The 22,204-nt window shown below is 41.1% G+C and overlaps 1 protein-coding gene across 2 annotated transcripts in view; it reads left to right on the top strand.

Annotated features, from left to right (window-relative positions):
* Window positions 1-22,204, top strand: part of SLC2A9 (solute carrier family 2 member 9) — a 102,240-nt gene that overhangs the window by 20,095 nt on the left and 59,941 nt on the right. Inside the window, exons 1-5 of one of the 2 annotated variants that reach the window (XM_063401617.1) lie at window positions 377-587; window positions 4,204-4,302; window positions 9,078-9,238; window positions 13,003-13,127; window positions 14,251-14,396. In XM_063401617.1, coding sequence (XP_063257687.1) covers window positions 519-587; window positions 4,204-4,302; window positions 9,078-9,238; window positions 13,003-13,127; window positions 14,251-14,396 — 600 coding nt within the window. In that variant the 5' untranslated portion in view covers window positions 377-518. Of the gene's footprint in view, window positions 1-376; window positions 588-4,203; window positions 4,303-9,077; window positions 9,239-13,002; window positions 13,128-14,250; window positions 14,397-22,204 lie in introns of those variants that run through there. The other variant, XM_063401618.1, reaches the window with a different exon arrangement.

Raw genomic sequence — 22,204 nt, 5'->3', positions numbered from 1 at the left:
CCTGACCCCTCCCGGGAGCCGCGTCCGCCGGCGGGCGGCGCAGGGCAGGGACAGGGGCAGGGACAGGGGTAGGGACGGGCAGGGACAGGGGCAGGGACAGGGACAGGGGCAGGGACAGGGGTAGGGACGGGCAGGGACAGGGGCAGGGACAGGGGGAGGGACAGGAGCAGGAACAGGGGTAGGGGCAGGGACAGGGGTAAGGACAGGGGCAGGGACAGGGGCAGGGGGAGGGACAGGAGCAGGAACAGGGGTAGGGGCAGGGACAGGGGTAAGGACATGTGCAGGGGCAGGGGTAGGGACATGTGCAGGAGCAGGAACAGGGGTAGGGGCAGGGACAGGGGTAAGGACATGTGCAGGGGCAGGGACAGGGACAGGGGTAAGGACATGTGCAGGGGCAGGGACAGGGGCCGGGGCAGGGGCCGGGCCGCCGCGCCCCCGGACACCCCCGCGCCGCCGCCCCCCGGGCGCGCCCCCGATGCCCCGGAGATGCGCGACCGTTGCGCGCGAGCGGCGGCGGCATGGACGGAGCGGCGGAGCCCGAGGGGCGCTCGCTGGTGCAGCGCGGAGCGGGCGGCGGCCGCAGCGGCGTGAGTAGCGCGGGGCGGCTTTCCGTGCTGCGGGAATGCCCGCAGCCCTTACCGCGGGGCGGCTTTCCGTGCTGCGGGAATGCCCGCAGCCCTTACGCGGGGCGGGAGCCAGCCCGGCGGCGCGGGCGGGGAAGCTCGGCCTGCGCTGCCCACGCCTCGGGGAGGATTAACGGGAGAGGGGGTGACTCCGATCCTCTCTGGCGAGGTGGGGAGGGTGGTGCACGGAGGCTGCGGCACCTGGAGCAACAGCTGGGAGCTTCCCCAGGGCCAGGCGGAGCTCAGGTTGCACAGCCCTTCCCCGCTCGGAAAGTTGTTGGTGCGGGCGCAGGGGAGGCCGGCGGTGGGCAGAGCGGAGAGCACCGCAGCCGCCGAGCCGGGCCCCGGAGGATGGGCTCGGTCAGCCGGGGCCGGGGAGCGCAGCCGCCGCCGCGGGTGAAGCGCGGCCGGCGAGAGCAGAGCAAGGCGAGGGAGCTGCTGGCTCCTCGCTCTCCGCAGGACCACCCGTATTGGCAAGCTGTCAGGGCAAGGGCAGAGCCAGGGAGAGAGGGACGGAGGTCTCCATTCACAGCCCGCAGCCCCGAGGGCAGAGCTGCCCGGGCCGCCGGGCCCACGGGCACCTGCCGGGAGCGCCTGGCCCGAGCGGCACCTGGGTCTCAGTGAGGGTATCCCCAGTATGGTGTTCCAGAGTCCAGCTTTCCTGTGTCAATTAGAAGTATCTATTTAAAAAGATTAAACTTCCGCATGCATGCAGGCAATTTTACCACTAACAATTTTGTTTCATTTTAGTCTGAGGAGAGGGCTGTAACTAACAAAAGTACAATACTCTAAACTGCGTTTCGAAGGCTGAAGTGCAAACTGAAATGCAAATTGTCATGCCGTAAATGAAAAAAAAAAAAAAAAAAAGGCAATTTGAGACTCATGTTAGCCAGCACAAGTATTTTATGGCATACTGAACAAAGACTGGAGTTGAGAAAAGCATCTGCAGACCCAGCGCCCTGGGATCTGTGATTAGACCAAAAACGTGGGCTTTCACAAGTAAGCAATCCTCAGGTGTCTGCAGGTCTTTGCTGTGAGCTGACACGCAGCTCTCCTGGCTGAACCCCTCTTGCTGTGGTGACGGTCACATGCTCCTGCCCTCGGGTGACAGCAGCGGTGCGTGAGGCCAGGGAACACCTGTGAAGGAGGCGTGGCTGCCTTCGTGTTTCCTGGACATTTTAAAAGACACCGTGGGTTGTGTTTATCTTTCCTTTCCTTTTACTGATGTTGCCACAGGGTAAATAGTTTTTTGAGCAACAGTTTGATTTTTTTTACTTGAATCTTGCTTCATTGTCCTTTTGTCTTTATCTGGTGTTGCTGAAGCCTGAGCAAATATTTAAAATAATGAATGAGGAGACAGGTCATGGAGAAGTTGAGGTTCACGTTCCAAGCTCCACAACCTCCGAGCTGAGTAAGCCTGAGATTTTCTGTAGCAGCCTGTATACTTAAAAACTTCATGGTATTGAATGAGTTTCTAAACCTAGTTATTACAATGTGAGGTTTTCTAAGCACTTCTGTGACTTGCCCTGCATTATCTTCCACTTAGCCTCATGTGCATATAATTTGCCTGTACAGAAAGTTTTGTGCATTCATTGACATTTTTAATAACCGTTAGGCTATATGTTCCAAATAATTTTGCTTGCAGGATTTTTCTGACGTGTCCAGTATTGTTGGAGTAGAGTCCTTTACAAATATTGCATCAAGATTACTGCATAACACTTGGGACCTCATGCTTATTGTTTGTGAACCCTTTGGGAACAGCCTGGTAGACCACCAGAAATATTTCCCCCAGCATCTTTCATTCAGAGTAATAGCAATTTCTTCTACTTGCAGGAATGCATGTGCATTGCAGAGAAATAATAAGCACCCAATATGAGGTGTTATCACCAGAAGTTAAAAAAAGCCTTATATCAAGTTTCTACATTTTGTTGACAAAGCAATGGTGCAAACTCTGTGTATGTGTGGCAGGCTCATTTTAAGAAGCTGGCTAATAATAATAAATTGTGTTTGGCTTATGTAATGATCTCAACGGGATATATTTCTTACACAAGTCTTTTTGCCCCCCGCACACTTCCTTCTGACCTGACCAAAAGCAGGCTGGTTAATGAACTGTGTAATCTCTTAAAAGGTTCCCACATCATGTGGAAGAAGTTAAAAACACTCAGCCATCCTACGGGGTGCATTTTGAACGCTCAGAGTTGGCAGCTACGGGCATGGCAGACCCCATGTGTGCTGGGTTGTGCACTGTGCTCCCCATCCTGGCACACCCTACCTCATCCCTTCTCCACAGGTCACAGAGTCCATGCCAGCAGTGTGGCACAGGAGCTCTGGCACATGCCAATAGCCACGGCGTGTTCCCCTGCCCTGCTGTGCCTGCAAGGCTGGTGGGGCTCGTTCCAGTCCCCTGTCAGTGCAGCTATGCCATGTGCCAGCTACACAAACCCCCTTCCTGCTCAGCACCTGCATTTTCCAGAGCGAACACACAACTTTGTGCAGCTGACAGAATGTATTCACTCATTAGCCAGTTGTGATGTGGTGCTATAACTGAAGCTGAGTTTCTTTGGCCTGTTTAAGCGGGTCTTCCTCCTTTTGAAAGGATTGAGGCTTCAGTGAGTGAGGAGGCTGGGCATAAATAGCAGTGAACTGTGCTTGAAATTCTATATTCTTACCATACCTGGTTTTTAAATTGAAAATAAATTCAAAATACATCCATTTTAACACATTCAGAGTTATCTTTCATTATCTACACAATGACATCTGCAATTGACCGGCCACCAAAACACTAACTTCAATGTCTCTTGGGAATGGTCTCTTCTGCCACATTCTGTAATTCAGCAGGAGAAGTGAATGGCAGAAATATTGGGGAAGTTGGAAAGGAATGCAAAAGCAAAATCTCTCAAATCAAAGCTGTTCTACCTTTTATTCAGCTGATGTGGAAGCAGAAATTGCAGAGCTGGGCTAAAAAGAGTATGAGGAGGATGAGGGGAGGAGACCTGAGGAGGGAGAAGTACAGGTGTGCAGCTGGGAAAAAGGGCACTGGAGAGTGTGTGGCAACAAGTTACTGTTGGGAACTTGCATTCGGATTACAAAACCTAGTTTTTAGACATCATTTTAAATTTTTTGGTCACAATTTCATTAATCCTTATGGCAGGGGTGGAGTGGGGCACAATATCATGAGTTTTCATCACAGCCAGATCTAGCCACAGACCTGTTGTACCACACATACGCTATGCCTTACTTCACTGTGTTAGTGATACACTGTCAACATTTCCTTTGCTGAGATTTATGCTTCCCCAGCATTTTGTTCTTGTGGGAGCTGGCAGAATGCTTGCAGCAGAATTCTGTGAGGTTGAAAGAAGTTCAAGTGTTGACTTGTGCCTCCATAGATGTTAAGTGACAGGCTGTCACTTCAAATGTAATGTTTCTCAGATTGAGCAAGGGGAAGTGTTTCAGGCTGTTATTCTTCAGCAAGGACATCTGCCTGCAGGAGCTGTGCAAGATAGCTAAGGAGTGTTTAAAATCTGAGGTACATTAATTTTGAGTGTATTAACAATAGCTGCATCTTTTCCTTGTTTTTCAGAATTGGTCTGGGAGTCTTATTTTAGCCTCCTTAATTGGTGCTTTTGGGTCATCTTTTCTCTATGGTTACAATCTGTCCGTGGTGAACGCTCCCTCAGTGGTAAGTGACTGACTAAAGAGGAATTTAATATCAGTAGAGGGCAGCCTTGTCCAACTATTGTGCTCCTCAGCATCCTGCCTTTATATTTCTCCTGATTAGAAGGGAATTAAATCTTGTATATACCCCAAACCTTCTTTCTGCTTCCTGTGAACACATTAATTCAGTAACTGACAGAGAGCTAAATGCTGCTGCTGAGGTGAATGGGTGCACATGGTTTGGTTCTCATTCTCCCAGGTCCAGGCTAGTTCTGGATCTTCTTGCACACTTTTATGTGATAAAGTATTTTTAATATCTGACTGGTGAGTATTCTGTAGCTGCGTGCACATGTTCAGCCACTTCTGTTCACATCATTCAGTTCTAGAGGGTTGCACAACATTTCATTTCCACAGTACTGATATTATAAATAATGCTCCTGGTTTCCTCTTAGACAATGGGCCTCCTCTTCTGTGTTTTGTTGTCATGCCTTCTTTGGTTCTGAATTTTAAACTTCTGGGTTGACCATCTATTGGCTATTGGGATAGATTTGAGGAATAGAGCACTCAGAAATCAGTATACAAAATTTGTGGGGATTTTGTTAAAATATCAGTTATTACAAATGGAAATCCTAACATTTTGTTTATACTCTGGCTGTCTAGACACCCTCAATTCAGTCAAGCACAGCAGGAAGCAATTCGGTGGAGTTGCAAGCAACACTATTTTGAAAAGTAGCTAGTAAATACTGGGAATTAACTGTGAAAATTCCATCTCAAAATAATTCCTTCCCAAAGCTAAGCTCCTTCTTTATGGACATCTACTAAAATACGTGGCTAGATTTCTACCTAAACAGGTTTTTTCCTGTTAAAGCTGGATGCAATATTTATGCAAATAATGAAAGAAGAATTTTTTAAGTTTATGTTTCATATGTGGATTTTATTTGTAAACTGTTGACCCAAAGGAGTAGAAAGAGGGTCAGCCTATAGAAATTTTCAGTTGTTTGCTTTATAACTTCTGAGAGTTTTCTTCAAATTCCTGGTATTTTATATACTGGTAGTTCAAGACTGGATAAATTGGATGTTAGCATGACATGTCCAGGCATCACTTCATCTTGTAGTCATCAGAGGATAAACATGGCTTAGAAAAAATCAGCACGATGCTGTAATTCTGTGAGCAATAGCATTGATTGTCCTGATGGAGAAATCCTTCTTGCGCTGCCTTGGGGCTGTCAACAGAGCAGTGAGAATGAGCTGATTCTGAACTTCTAAGTGCCATTTAAAAAATGCACTGTCCTGGTAGTCAAAGCTTTCCTGTCACTTTCTGCAGCAGTAAGGGAAAGAAAGGATGATGGGATGTGCTCCTTGGCAGCACTCAGAAAGTTCTCTTTGGACCCTGTGATAGATTGCAGTGGTGTGGGTAGGGAGGTTAAAGATGCAACCCCGTGACAAATGCTAAATTCCAGAGTTTGTACTTGATAACATTTCCAGGATTGTCTGGTTTTGCTTGAAATTTTTAGCGTGGCTTAATGACATATCATTACAGGTACATGTGAAGTCTCCCTTGGTGTTTCAGCATTTGATTGAGAACTTTGTATCTCTCTTATTCATGTTAAGCCATACATTAGCTAGGGCTAAGGAGTAGTCCTACAATAAGGAAGTTATATAGTTCAAGAATAAAATACCACTCTGTCCTCTGGCCCTCTCTCTAGCTCCAGGATTAATGTGTGTCATCCATTTTCCCACAGCAGACCACCTTTCTGTCCCTGTCCCTGGGGCTGCAGTGACCAGGTTGAAGGGAGGAGCACAGGCTGAGGTCATGGCCATGGTGGGGAACAGTGAGCCATATCAAAGCTGTGCTTCTTGCAGCACAGGAAAAGGAACCTTTGCCCCATCTGTTTTCTCCTCTATGTTCCTAAATCAGTCTGCTGCAAGGTGACACTTTGGGAATACTGATATGTGATGACTGAGAAACACCAAAGCAGAGCATCTTGTAGCTGTAGATAAAGGCAGCCTTGTCAGAGGTTATACTGGGAGTGCAGTAATTCCTACGGGTTATAAAAACACGGTAGGACAAGTAATTTCTTGTGGTGACACACAGCTTACAGCTGACATTGTCAGACTGTTCTTCTCCGTAGGATCCTGGGTATCTTCTGCCCTTGTTTACTTGAGTACAATTCCTTTTGATGCTGAAGTCCTCTAGCCTTAGAGAAGGACTGAATAATCCTTTGAGAAGTAGTGAAAAAAGGCCTGATAATGACAGTTGACACACAGAAAGTTTCCAGGATCCTCGAACTGAGCACGTCAGCAGGATGTCAGCAGGAGCTGATGGAGCGAAGGAAGTTAATTTAAGAGTGAAGTGTTGAAGAACTGTTTGTAAAATCTTGTGTCCATTTTCTTCCCCTCAACCACAGGGTAATTCTCCTGTAGTTCTCACTGGTGAGCTTTACTTTGGGTCATCTCATGAGGCAGAGTTAGTCTAACTTCCTGATTGTTGCAAGGGGGAAATAAGCTTCACATACTCTGTTCAGAGCTGAGATTGCTTCCCACTCAGTTCCCTGTAGTTCTGTGGGAAAGAGCATGGCCCATCACAGGTATGATTCCCTGAGAAACCCAGAATAACAAGTTTCCATGGGCTTGATCAAAGAGTTACCAGAATTTATTAAAAACATATGAAAGCATTTGGCAGTAGGAAGACAAAAGATTTAATTGAATACAAGATGAAGCTGTCTTTTTCTGAGCTGAATTTCTAGAGTTCCTGTCATGGACTGATTGTGGGCAATGCCTGTGAAACAGTGTTGTGCTTTGTGCTCTGTGGCAAGTGAAATTCCTGCTACTTTCTGCTTTGTAGCCCCTGCCCTCTTCCTGCAGGAGGCTGCAGCTCTGAGCTCCCATGGCACAAACATTCAGCCTGCTGTGACAGCTGGTTCAGTGGTTGTCACTGTGTGTGAATAATCTCTGTAACTGTGGGTAAGACGAGGAAAATATTTCTCTTGTTTTTAAAATACAGCTATTAGATTCATATATATAAAGCTTTACATATTTCATATATTCCTCTTCTCTTTCTCATCCCAACACTGCTGTCATAATGAACTGAGGCATTTGAGAAAATAAGATACTGATATCAGTCAGCCACCATTTTTTGCAGGCTTTGTGTAGGGGCTAAAATTTTGTATACAGGTTTATGCCTTTAGTGTTTTTGAGACACCTAACCAAAATCCCAAAGGAGCTTTTACACAGAATTCAATGGATTCAAATCTGGTGGATTTGTTCTACCAGGTTTGTTTTGTTTCATGTACATATCCTTAAAACCTCTGTGTTTTATTAGCTTCCTATTTCTTGACAATGGGAGTCCAGAGAGAGGTGCCAGTACATGTCAGAACATCCATCTATCTGTTGCTAGTGAGTGTTTTAGTTTGTTTTTTATTTTCTTGAGTATTTCCAGTTATTTGACGTCTCCTTGTACATAACTAAGCTATGCTGAGAAAATTAGCCATAACACAGGGGAAGAGTAATTTACATACTATTTTTAGCCATTATCATTAACAAGAAATGCTAATAGTGTTCTAAAACTGTTTTCTCTTAGTATTCATTACTATCAGAAATTAATTTCAAATAGAAAAGAAGATGTCTGAATCTAAATATAATCTTAGTATCGGTATTAAAGAACTAAGATTTTACTACTTGATTTAATGGCAAATTCATTTGGAATCTTACTGTGAGACTTCTAAATTCTTCAAGCATCAAATTGACTTTTTATTTTTTATTTTAAAATTATTTTAACATTTTCCCTTTCTGTTTAGAAACATTTAAGATCAGACGAGAGAAATAACCCTGTTCTCCTTTTAATTCAGGGCACAAGCAGTTTACTAGAAATTTGATAGATGGAAAACAGGAAATTGTATATCCTACCTTTACTTTTCTTAGGTATTCTATAGATGGAGAGGTGATGATTCATACTAAAAGCCCTCAAACAGAATATTTCATGTGTCTAAGGCCAGGCTTTAGGTAAAGTTTGAAGTTCCTAGTTTGAACAGGGAAAATGAGGTGGCTTATTATGGTGAGTCTTATCCCAGGATAAATTAGGAGCTGTTACATTCTGAAGAAAATCACAGAAGAAACTGGGAAGAAGTTCCAAGATTAAACTTTTGATACTGTAGAGCTTTACCCAAGTGCCCTTCTGCTGTAGTGACTGCAACTTCCTGGTACTGCATCCTCACCAGAGCATCAGGCATCATGGTGACATTTCCTTGGTTTTGAAGTGGGACCAGCATAAAAACAAGGAAGCATGACTAAATAGAAAGTAAATAGGTGATGTCTCTGCAGGCAATACAGAGAATAAGTTAAAATACTGCCCTGGGGCTATGATGTCTTTACCTTTTAAAAAGACGAAGAACTTAGTCTGATTAAACATCAGGGAGGGGAAGTCGTTAGAAGGCATCCTTCAAAAACCCATAATTGTGGTTATGTGAGGAAAGCAGAGAAAGAGTGTACTTTGGCACATTTAAGGCTAAACAGTGATCTCATCCTGGACATTGTTGTCTACCTGTGGGGTTTTTCCCCGTGTGGTATGGTACCACCTTGTAGTTATGTGTGTATATGCTTGGACTGATTCAGTTAGTTTTATTGCAGTTGTATCTATAAATGAGGCTATAAATTTTTTGGAGAAAGCAGAAGAGCAAGGGTGATTCCTGCAAGAAGCCTACTGGGAGTTTTCTGTGTTCTTAAGTCATTTTCTCTCAGTTGTATTCCAGAGGTGTGATAGGATTTTTTTTGCACATATTTTTATTATGTCTTTTCTTTCAGTACATCAAGAAGTTTTACAATGAAACCTGGGAGAGGAGATACGGCTTCTCAGTGGATGAAGGCACCCTGAAGCTCCTCTGGTCCATAACCGTTTCTATTTTCGCCATCGGTGGCCTTGTGGGTGCCATTATTGTTACCCCAATTGTGAAGTTCTTTGGAAGGTAAGTGTTGTGGAAAACTCACATTTTCTGAAGTGGTTTCTCACTTAGTCTCTGTAGAAGGTTTTACTTTTACTAAAAAAAACCAAAAAAATCTTTAAATTCTGAAAACTTACTGTGCATCATTTGAGTCACAGAAGCCAGTTGCTCTGATTGGGCACTAGGCTGAGATGTCAAGGACTGTGACTTGTCAAGTGTGCCCGAGGAAAATACCATAAAACAGAAACGATTTCACAAAGGACTGGCAGAATCTTGTTTCATAAGTCTACTGAGTATCTTACTGTAAACAAACAAAGCTGTCAACATGTATCATTTGCTTCTTAACATCATTTGTTGTCATATGGTAATAGAAATTTACTCTTTTTTCAATCCTTGTGTCAACTTAAAATATGGTTTGAAGAACTGGACTAGGATGAAGTTCATGTATGGCCTTCCCCAAGAACAGGGAATGCCATCCATTTTGTACAATGCAGTATTGGACCAAGCCTTGACCATAGAGAATATGAGTATTTTAGGAATGTTTGTGTTGGTATGTGTTTGCATTTTTGCAGGTATCAACTAGGTATTTCTGTCAAATTTTTGTGTTATACAGTCTTTCAAACAGAATTTTAAAGGTAATTTATAGTTTATCTATATTTAAAAGGGCATGGAAAACCACCCACCATTGTAGCATTCATCATAACTGCTAATTTGGATTTTTCTTTATTGTAAATTCAATATAATTTAATAACTTTTAGTCAGTTAAATCACAGGAGAACATCATCATGAAGTCTTAAATATAAGTGTAAACCTCCAGTGTTCTTACTTTCCTGTTTTACATTTTGACAATTTCCATTAAATTGTACTTTCCTAGGTCTAGTTTTCATTCTCCCAATTTGTCCATGTGCCATTTTTCATCTCAAAGAGTGTATTTTCAGGTTCTTCCATTTCATGCTTACAGCAAGTCAGTCTCCTTAGCTGTTACCCATTTTTTGTAAATTTATTTTGTTGCTTCAGCACATGATTTTCAATTTTAAAATATTTTCCATAGTTACCTTATCTAATTTTTTTTTGGTTTTCAATTTCTTCTGCCAAATCATACATTTGGCTTTAACATATTTGTTAGAAATATGAAACTGTGCGTGATTTAGACTGATTAACTCTCAGAATATTGTTGAGTCTTTATTAAAATTAAGTGAAGTAAAAATGTGTTCACAAAAGGCTAGAGTTTTCAGTGAAGAATACAACAGCTGTGTGTGCAGGTTTGTTAGAATGGTGGGTGATCTCTGTTGTAGATACACCACTGCCATTGAAGCTGCTCAGGTTTCCAGGGCAGACTTTTACACTTGCAGACTCTGCCCCTGTTTATTATGTTTGTCTCCATTAAGCCATGGAAACAGCTCTGTTACAGATACAGGGGATGAGTGCTGGGGCAGAGATGGGCAGGGTCTGTGTGAATAAAGGCTGCTCACCAAAGAGTGTTTCTTGAGCTTGCTGCTCACACTGCAGGGTGTTTGTCTGGTCTAGGAACCCGGACTGACACGTCATTATGGTAACTGAGGAGCACACAGTGAAATGTTGACAGAACAATAAAATACTGCGCTGTTAAATTGCTCAAGTGTAGGTTGGAGGGTTGTATGTATGATGAAGCTGAGCTCCACTTACACTGACACAGAATAATGAGCTAAGGGGGATTAAAAGCACTAGTCAGAAATAATGTATGACTTTAAAAGAACAATTTTGAATCATATTGCTGTAAGGCTAAAAACATAAATTCCAAATTACTGGATTCCTACCCCCTATTTACTTCAAGAGACATGTAGAGTAATTTTTTGAAATGGAACCTTCATCCACGTAAACATAATTCCCAAGTTCAGATTTGGCTTTGACACTTTGCTATTTAAATTCTCTTCTAATGAAGAGGGTCTGCTGATATTTATTCTGAGCACCCAGACCAATATGCTCAAGGGGTTGTTTAGATCACATCTAGGGAGACACCTTAGGCTGAGCATCACAACAGGCTCCTCTCCTTCTTCTTGGTACCACAGCCAGTGCTCACACTCAGTGCCTTCAGTGAGAGAAAGGACAGTGCAAGGGGTCAGGGTCAGTGTGCAATGACTTCTCTGTGCCATTCCTTGCTCCTCACTCCTCCTGTGCTCCAGCGTGGGTCCCCATGGAGCACAGTTCCTCTGGGGATGTCCCTGCTCAGGTCTGGATCACGCTGTCCTCCACTGACCTTGTTACACCCTAGCTCCATCTCCCCACAGAAGCCATCCCTGCAGCCCAACACCTCCAAAACCTTGCCACAGACACTACTTTCCATAGTAACACCCTAAACAGAGTGTTCTCTTGTTTTCATTTCCCTTTCAGCCTGCCAAAGTCTGCTTAGTTAGGCTGTGCTCTTCTCAGCTGCAGAGTATAAGGATTTGCTGGCCAATGTTTTCTCAAAAGATATATGGTTTAGAGTTTTTATTTAAATTCAAGGAGAAAAAGCAATACTTTCAAATGGATGTATAAGACCTGTTTGATCTGAATGAACATTTTCTTTCCATTTTTGTCATTATTTGTACCACTTCATTCATCTCAGAGTGTATATCCATCATATAGTCACACTCAGTAGTCACTCTTCCAGTTGTGTTGTATAGACTTTAAATGAACTCTATCTCATTTTTCAATCTTCAAGCCATGATATTCATTCAATGTTCAAAACTCACTATAAAGCAGGAAAAGTAATTAAAAATACAAGTGTTAAAAATATTTCCTTTCAAAAATGTATGCATCTGTTGTGAGAAGTTGGGTGACGTTTTCAATGGGTGCGAATTTTCCAGTTGATACTTACACGTTGAAAAAAATTAGAACTGATGGGACAGTTTGTCACCTGCTCTAGAAAAGAAAGGGGTAGACAACATTCCTGGTCACTCCTCTTCTTTTTAATTAATCCCTCAAACTTGAGCAAAAACTTTTGAAAAATAAAACTAAAAATGTCGGCAAATGAAAAATGTAGATGTTTTGAAAATTTTAAAATATATTTTTGTGATTTTTGTTATACTTTTCAACAAAATAATAATTTGCCATAAAGAGTATTTCTTTTATTTGAAGAAAAAAAAATCCTAATGTTTTGTTTAACTGTTATAGAATGAAATAATTTTAAAAGTGGGGAAGAAATTTGGAAACCTGTATTTTGGTTAATTCCAACAATTTTTAGGAAAGGGTTCATTTTTATTACTTGAATAAACTCAAATGTTTTTCCTAACTCTAAAACTAGGAAGTAATTTTCCTCAATGTATGGTTTTAATATCTAGAATTTAAGGACGAATTATAATGACATAGATGATGTCACAGTTGGGAAGTTCTTAAAGTGTCAAAAACTGTATGTAGCATTGAAGTGCCTGTAGTTACATCAGCTTATAGCTTATTGCTATTTGAAGTATATTCTTTGGGTTCTCCATACAGACATCTATCCAGAGTATGCTTATTTATATTCATGTACAGAGCCTCAGGTCTGGCACTTGGGTTTTTAGGATGCATAAGCTGACTCCTTGCTGTGCTTTTTAAGTACAGCTCTTTAGTTATCTCTGTTATGTTTCCTTTTAAACTGTGGTATAAGTTTGAAACTGTATCTATGTGGGTATCCTGCTGTTTTTCGGAACTCTACACATCTAAGAGGCAATGTTTGTTAGGAACTTTTTTATTTATAAATATTTAAGAATAATATCTTAGTGCTTCTAATATAACTAGATGTAACTGCCATGATGCTGGTTTCTTCCTAAGCCATCTTTGCCTTTCAGGAAATGCACGTTGGTGCTCAATAATGTGTTTGCAGTGGCAGCTGCATTGTTGATGTCCCTGTCCTTGCTGGCAGGGTCGTTTGAAATGCTCATCCTGGGCCGCATCATCATGGGTGTGGATGCAGGTAAGCTTTGGTCACACTCTATATGCCTGAAGTGCTTGTGCCACGCACACACTTTCTCCTCTTCCCCACTTAGAATTTGTTTTACATCGAATAGGTATTCCAGGGACTAGCTGTAGCCACCCTGATTTCACTGGGATGAAATGGCATGCTAAGGGCTGGAGGATCTGATGTTTGGAGGGGACACTGGAATGGATGCTCACCACTGCTAGCAACACTGGTTGTTTCCCCACCTTTCCTCTCCCAGCCGTGGTAGAGTGCATATGTTTCCATGCCATGAAAATCCCTTGACTAGGAGAGTGTATTCTGTTTATTAACACTGCTTTTTTCTGTGTTTGTCGTTGGATCCCATGCTAATACTTGCAGGACTAGGGAAGGCTTGGTACCTCAGCAATTGTCCCTAGCAATATGGTCTTCCCAGTTTGAAAGTAAATCATGGAGGGATTGCAGCACCAGAATAATCTTGCAGCTAGAAGGAAGGTTTTCTGCTAATTTTTATGTCAGACTACCTTCAAGCAACCAATTTCTGGAGCTGTGCAAACATTGCCATTGTATTGACCAGGGTCATGCATTTGTTTGTTGTGTTCCTGGCTTTAAGCAGCATTCCAACTCTTATTTTATGCCTATTGTGAAGAGTTCATTGCAGCCATAAGCCTGTGTTGAGAGGAACATCTGCTAATGCTGTTTACAGTAAAAATACTTCATCTGACAATGCCTGCTCTGTCTGACTGGTGCACTGAGCTTTTTTTCCCTTACCCGCACCAGTGTTAACATGATTTTGCTTGCTTTGGGATGAGCAAATTTAAAACACAAAATCTGTTCTCCTGGAGATTCTCATCTCTGAGTAAGTTTTGGTACTCCACATCAAAGAGCAGCCTACACACATTGCTGCAGATCTGTAACAGATAATCGATCCCATAGTTATTAAATGGTGTGAGAATAATTAGACATACAGGGAAAATAATTCATGTTGTATATGGATAGATATAATTCTCTTCCTTGCATGTTTTTATGCCACCCTTGTGAGCAGATTGTCATTCAGACTCCTTTCAATAGAAATTTTTTGCATACCTGGCCTAATAAAAATGTTTTTACTTAATATATGGGTTTTGTTCTTCCTTTTTAGGCATTTCCTTAAGTGCCCTCCCCATGTATTTGAGTGAAATAGCTCCTAAGGAAATCCGTGGTTCATTGGGTCAGGTCACAGCGATTTTCATTTGTATTGGTGTTTTCACTGGTCAAGTTTTGGGGCTGCCAGAAATATTTGGGCAAGTAAGTATTTAACAGACCTTTTCTATCAATTAACAAAAGCATGCTCTAAGTGTCATATTTTCATATTTTGACTGGATTCTTCACAAAAGCAGAAAACAGAAATATTTCTTTTTTGTTTTGAAGCACTTTGAAAAGCAATTTCCTTCATGTCTTCTAAAAGCTCCTGCTAGAAGCATGACCAGGTTTGGTAGATGTGGCCAGCAGTTTCAACAGCTTGAGTGGTTTGTGTGTGTCCATATGCAGATCTCCCTCTCCTCTTTTTTGATGTACATCTATTTTTGCTGGTTTTCAGTTTCTTTGGACACCATGGAAATGCTTAAGAGTTTTTATATTTTTGATCTCTAATTTTTCAATGTGAGATAGAGGTGAAAAAGGCTTGGTTAGAGTTATTATGAGAACCTGAATAGGAAGACTCTTGCTTGGTAATTATACTGTCCCTTTTAGTGGAATCCTTACTTGTCCTACTTTTAGACTAAGTGATAGAAGAGCAGAGTTAACACACACCTTTATGGAAAGATTACCTATTCAGATAAGATGTTGTCTTGCTGTCATAGGCTGAGATTAACTTGGTGGCCACTGGATGTCATCATTACTCTGAATAGATGAACTCAAGTTTTGTTCAGGCTGGCAATTGGAAATACAGAATCACACAATGGGTAAGGTTGGAAGGGCCAAAGTGATCATCTGATCCAGCCAGGAGCTTTCCATTCAGAGATGAATCCTCAAGGCAGTGTGGAGGAAAGGTCTGCAGCAATTCTCTCACAGTGAAACTTGAGCACAGAATCCTCTCTGACAGCCAGAAAAAGTAGTAAGGAGTTGGAAAGTGAGAGGAGCTTGTCCTTCTCTGTCCATCCAAAGGCAACTCCCTTGCAAATACATGATACCATCCTCCCTGACACTTTTATTTGTGCCTGACCAGCTTTCTTATTCTGTCCCTTTATTCTGTTCAGCTCTCCTGAAGGCAAATTATTTGATTAAATTTACCCTTTATTGAAGGATAGATTTCTCTCCTGCCTGTGCAAAGCAACAGATTTAAGGAAAAAAACTTAAAATGGCTTTTATTGTATGGCTTCTACAGATGTCCCTTCTCTTGCCCTGGAAGCAAGTCTATTACAAATGAGTGTATGAAATTTCAAGAGGCTAATTCCATTGCTTAGAATGTAGCAGCCCTTATGTAGCAGGAATTTTTTTGAATTTGGGTTTTTGAAACATACATACACTTTTAAAACTGAAGTGTCATGCAAATTTTTATCCTTTGGTTTCAGCTCATTTTTGCTGGTTTTATTTCTTTTCTTATTTTCCTTCTATCACCACTGTTGCTTCTACCAAATTATGGAGGTAGTGTTTCTGCTTCTACAACCTGCTTTAGTGTGAAGTTAATTAATATCACACCATGAAAGACAGACATTGATTTATGTAAGAAGAAATAGGCTTTATCTGTAGACTTAGTTTTTTCAAAATGGGTAACATCAGCATGTAAAAGAAGCAAAGTTTTGGCTGATGTGAATTACAATATTTCCAGCCAATTTATTGGAGGCAGCTTGAATATTCTTGCTGGATATGTGGGTGGATTTTTTTCCTTTTAATTGCTCTTGGTTTCAGTCAAGTCAGGATTTTTTTCCCTAGATTTGTGAGGTTCCCATTGAAACTCCTTCAGTGGGAGGTAGTTTGTATTCTGTTGCTCTGTAGTTGTTTGTTTCTTATCAGAATTTATTGTAAATAATACTAGTTACAAATACTTCCGTCATACTTTCGTAAGTTTTCTGCTGAGATCTGTTGTGTGTCTATTACTTGTAAATTGAGCAAATATCTAAGAGGTTATTAACCATAGTATCTAACCATACTAAGCATTGATGGTTTTGAGGAAAGGAGGGACAAAAACAGATGAGTGTCTTGCTGGAAGAGACTCTTTGGAAAGGGGATGGACATGAGGAGGCTGCCAGCGTGGCTGAGGTCCTTCTTATAAGAGGAGGCAACAGCAACATTGCTTGTGTGGTCAAGTAAACAGAGGGAAGGGAGAGGAGCTGAATGCACCTTGTTAACATGAGGAAGAAGGAATAGAGTGACTTAATCTCAAAGACAATATGGCTACAAGAATGATTTTTTATAAATATTGCATGAATAATTAATTGCATGCTGAAATTCATCAGAGTGATGTTTGGAACAGACTCCTGGCTGAAGTAGTTTGAACAGAAAATTTAAATTTTAAATTGGAATTTGATGCATTTATGTGGATTATATGAGGTTGTTGCCTTCAGCAGTTCTGTAGAAGTTTCTCCTCAAAAATCAAAGTGTTTATGTTGGCTGTGGGGCATAGTGTTAACAAGCATTTATTAACAACCTAAGTGATGATTTCCTCTGTTATGAAATGCAAAAGTGTCTCTTTAAATATGAAATTGTGATAAAAATAGCTCTAAAGCAATGAGTATTACTTGAGGTAATCCAGAAGTCCTTACTGCTTTTTGTATCAAGTAGGTTAAGGAGCCCTAAGCTGATTTTTTAGCAATCTTTCATTTGTCAAGATTGGTTGAGGTGCAGCAGGAGGTGTGTGGGCAGCCCCAGGTGCAGTGCTGAGGGGCAGTGCTCAGGCCTGGCAGGGTTATTACTGGCTTAAGGCTGCTTGGCTGTTTTCTATTTCTTCAGTTTTCCCAAGCTTTCTACTGAAAGTGCTGAGGATTGACAGGCAGTCCTCTCATTTCCTTCTAATACCTTTTCATGCCAGTTCTGTCAACTTATTCTCATTACTCTTTTGATCAACTAGGATTTATTCCTCAATCTCTTTCTGTTGTTTTTTTGTTTGTTTGTTTGTTTTTTGCACCACTTACTGCAGTGTGCTTCCTTTCTCCTCTCCCCATCACTTGGGATCTTTGTGTTTCAGGTTAAACTTCACCTCCTGTAGTAACACAAGCTCTTCAATCTCTTTCTCACCCTGTAAGCCATTCTCTCGAATAATACTTGGTTTAAATTTGAACCTAGGAGAACAAGATTATACAGCTAACTCAGAGGAAATTATACTTTAAAAAATAGAATTATATTAAATATTTCCTCTTTTTCCTGTAAATGTTTTGTCTGAAGTATTGCAGAAACACATTTAATTCTTTTCTGTGTCCTGCCATATTGACATGAACTAGACAAATATGACTACATCCAATTTTTAGACTACAGTATAAAAGCTCAAATGCAACTAAAAATTTACACTCTAATAAAGACTGTAACACCTAAATACAAGCAAATTTTTGATTCTGGATACAGAGAATTTTATCATATTTCTCTCCAAAGGTACTATTTTTAGAATGTTTCTTCAGTATGCAGTGCTTACCAAGTGTGATTATTGGAAGTAGAAAAGCTGCAGCTGTGACAGCAGTCCTCTGCTGTGGTGACTTGATAATCGTTCTTGCTTTCCACAGTCCTAATTGTCTCCCATCCTGATAGTGGAGAGTTGAAATAATAATTTCTGTTTCAGCTAACTGCAGGTAGTTGGGGGAAGGTAGAAGATCCACAATCTGAACTTGACTTTGGAACAAACTTCAGCTTCTGCAACTAGCTTCATACTATTGTTTTAATTGAATCAAGTGTGACTTCAGTCCAGGAGATAACTGAGAAGCATTGTTTTAACCAAATCAAGTAGAACCCAGGGTAAAGCGTAGGTATGATTTAAGATAGTAACTAAGAAATAGGATAACCAGTATCTAGGGGTGGAGGTTAGTTAACATATGTATAATTTCAAACTATAAAAATCACAAATCGACTCTGTGTTCTTGGGCACAAGATTTGGGCACTGTATGCCCCTGTGTCTCGCGCGCTCAAATAAAGAACCGCATATGATCACCTTCGTGTGGTTATATGTTTTCCTACGCTAACAATCCAACAAATTTCAGCAATGCTTTTTATTCAATATTCTGATTCTTAGAGCTCACAACCTATGAGAAAACCTATCTGCAACGTTTCCACCGAGGTTCAGAAAACTCCACCATGGTGAAGTGGACTAGTGATCAGAGTACCAAGCACGATGACTTCATGTGCTGGTGACCTGCTTCTCCCCACCACCCCAACTGCTGAGGGCTGTGTGCTTATTTTCACATGCTGGTATCTTGTGTTCTGTAAGCCAGAGCCCTTAATTCCTCAGGAAGCCATGGCATCTGTAGATGACAACTTGGTGCAGGCCCACAGAGGTGTAATGATGTTATCTGCTGTAATGTGGGTGCTGAATTATTGCTGCTGGCTACATGATTATTTAATTCAGGCCAGTTTTGGTTGTACAGCATGTGCAGCTTTCCATATATCTGACTGAAAGGAAAAAAACAGATAATAAGATAAGGACAAACTTATCTTAGACCTGTCACTCCTTCCAACACTGCCCTTCAGGTATTTCCGTTCTCTCTGTTTCTGTGATTCTGCAACTGAATCACCCAGCCTATTTTTCCTGACAGATTGCTCCTGCAAAGCAAAGGCCAGTGACTGTCAACTTTAGTTTTGAAAGTTCAAATTTACACTTACTGTCTTGGGGGAATATTGTCTGGCCTGATTCTGGCATATTCCGTGTAACTTTAGGCACCTCTCTAGCTAACTCATCTAGTTCCTCCTGCATGGAATTTCCTGCTCCACAGGTTTTCCTTAGCATGCTAACATCTTCTAAACATCGTAAACCATCAGACTGTCTATTCTACAGCTTCATTTTGTTTGATGAACAAAATGAACAAAATTTGCAGTGGTCATAAAGTTCTTACATTCGATATACATTGAGCTTCAGTATCTGTGTTCATCTGTGTATCAATAGGAGAGTGAAAAAAGTGTTTCACAGGGTGTACATTTGTTTTACTTTGGCAACCCTATTTTATAAACTCCAAGTGTTTCTAGGTCATGCACCCAGGAGTTTGTCTAACTGCATGGTTACATTTTTTCCTGGTGGATAGTATGTTACCCTAAAAACTTTGCTTTGCTTGCATCCTAAGTCTCACCAGGGGCACAGTTTCCAAATGAATCCTTTTACTGTGTTAGTGTTTCAAGGGAAAAAATTAGACTAAACAGAAAAAATGTAAAATTCCTGATGTGTCCATTGCTTGCATGTTGCACGTAGAGTAGGTTTGGTCATTCTGGTTTAAAAATAATATAATTCAAGGAGTACAAGGTACAGGAGTGAGCAGCAATGGGAAGATTTGGGAATGGAAGTAGATTTGGGAAGTGGCTTCTTGAAGAGAAAATCAGGGTAAAGAGCTCCTATAGGTTCCCCCATGATGGGGAAACACTCAAAGTATGAGTGCACCAGAGAAGGTTTAGAATTTATCTTGAAGTGACCTGCTGTTTTTTCTAGACTCTTCTCAATCTTTTTTTTAAAAGCATTTGGAACTTATTGCAAAACTCTCGTGTACATGGTTAGAGTTACAAACTTTATTAATTGGATGTTGTCTTTGTCATCGAAGACACATGAATTAGTCCAACTACACTTTTTTGAGGATTTTTAGCAGCTTTAATGCATGCTTGGCTAGAGAATACCTATTTTAAAAAGGTATTTAGCTGGAAATAGGTTTGTGACACATGATGACACAAGCCAAACTGTCCTCCCCACAACTCATTATTTTAGCAAAGAAATTATGCTACTGATATAAATATCAATATCAATTTCTGCAGCAAATTGAGCTAAATCTGGAAAAGGACCAATGAACTCCACAGACACTGTACTACATGTCTAGTAAGGAAAATCACTGTGGTGAGTCCCTTTCAAGCTAGTTTTTTACACAAGTGAACCTGAGGAATAATTGTGATAAAACTTCCATAGATGCTGTGTTAAACTCTAATTTTCTTTACCAGGTCATCTAAAAATGATGTATTTGATGTGATAGATAACTGTGTATTTAGGAAAGTTTATATGGGATTTTTTCATTTTGCTCTACCAAGGTCTTTTAAAAGTACTCCTTCACTTGCACAAAAATAGACAGTGATGGAATAGGTTGTACAGCCTGTGCAGTTGAAGGCTGTTCTGAAAATAAGCTTTGATTTTACTTGTCAAAGCTTCATTTTCATCTTGATTTTTCCTTTGTTTTTCTTTTTTTTAACTGATCCTTCTTCCTAAGTCTCTTGACTCAGATTCAAGGATTCCTTAAAAACTGTTGGTAAATTATAGATGAGTAGAGAAAGCAATTCCAAATCACTCTAGGGACCTGAAGTGTGCAGGTGGACACCACCAACAGCAAAATAGTCTGTTGGAGATGCTCTTGAAATGAATCTGACACATCAGCATGTTAACACAAAGTATAAATTGACCAGTTTCTTAATATTTTTCTGTGAGCTCTTTTGTTCTGTATGTTTATCTTCTCCTTGAGCCATGATAGTGACTATAGTTAAAGATATTATTCTTTAAAATACAAATGAGAATTTCAGAGTATAGAACAGAGAGCTCTCATGGTAATAAGAGACAGGTGAACTCTTGTAGCTTCAGGCAGAGTGTTGGAAATTAAACCAGCTTATGCTCTATGCTGTCTACAGCATATAAGAAGGTGTTTTTACTTTCCATTAGAGTAGAACAAATGCCTCCACCAGTTTTGCATTTTCCAGGATCACTTGAAACCTTAAGTGTCCCATTTGTAATAATTCCAAACATCTGGCTGCATAGAATAAAAAATCCCATAATATCTTCACTCTGCCTAGTTATATTCTAAAAATACAGTGAACTGAAGCAGAGTTTGGTTTGGAAGCCAGTAATTGGTGGTGTAGTTCAGAGTTCCAGTGCTGTTCAGTATCTTCATTCATGACCTGAATGATGGTGGAGCTGTTTGTATCTGTAGAAGCATGCTGCTCTGTGGAGTCTATTTCAGTATACACATTGCTAGTTCTAAATGAGTTCTTAAGCACAAAGGTTAGTGCGGGACTTGGGAAAAATAGCATAGGAATTTTTCTCATCAGCTCTGGTTCCCAGTTGTGGGGATTTTGGTCAGGATTTGTCTAAGTTTAGAGCAAGACTTTGAGGAGGTGGTCTCACAGTATTCCTGGAAACCATTCTGCTATTGAACCAGGCTTGCCAAAGGTGACTCCAAGTTACCCTGGTCCCTACCAATTCACTGGACTGCTGACTGTGTGCAGTATTTCTTAAAAACACAGGATCAAAACTACTTTATAGTCATCTAGTAGAATGCAAAACTCTACATGAAAAGTTAAAGCCTTCCCTGAAGAGTGTTTTAAGACTTCTTCTAAGGAGACAGAAGACACGCTGGTGTTTATAAGTGGCTGCTCAAATCCTTAAGGGGATGATATTGCTAAGAACAACTCAGAGAAACACCTTTACAAAGAAAGGAAGTTCTGGAAGGAAGGAAGTTCTGGAAGGAAGGGAGAAATTTCAGGAAGGAAAAGAAAGAAAGGAATTTCAGGAAGGAAGGAAGGAAGGAAGGCCAAAAATGTCTCAGTGCTCATTCAGATAGTCTTATTTCAGCAGGTGTTTGATATCTGTCTGCACTTCCTGCAAACCACTGCCAGACACCAATTAAGAATTGCTCGAGGCAGTGGTTTTGAAGATGGCAATCCTTTTTCAAATGTTCTCAGTTCTTTTCTTCTCTAGGAATGGCACGTTTCCATCCTCTTTTCACAGTAGCACATAAGGCACAAAGTTTATCACTGCTGAAACAAATTCCAGGTCTTTTATCAAGACACAAGCACTTCAATACAAGCTGTGAGTTGCTGATCAGGGACATGAAGGTCAACTCCCCAAGAGCTGGTTGATCCAGTCAAGGGAAGATGCTGTGCAGGCACCAGGCACAGCCTTGGTGGTGTTGATAAAAGTACAGAAATGCTGCCAGGACCCTCTGGGTTGTTGCATA

The sequence above is a fragment of the Prinia subflava genome, chromosome 7, assembly GCF_021018805.1.
Source record: "Prinia subflava isolate CZ2003 ecotype Zambia chromosome 7, Cam_Psub_1.2, whole genome shotgun sequence".
NCBI classification, from domain to species: Eukaryota; Metazoa; Chordata; class Aves; order Passeriformes; family Cisticolidae; genus Prinia; species Prinia subflava.
Note: the sequence above shows the minus strand (reverse complement) of the source record. Positions and strands in the feature narration are given on the sequence as shown.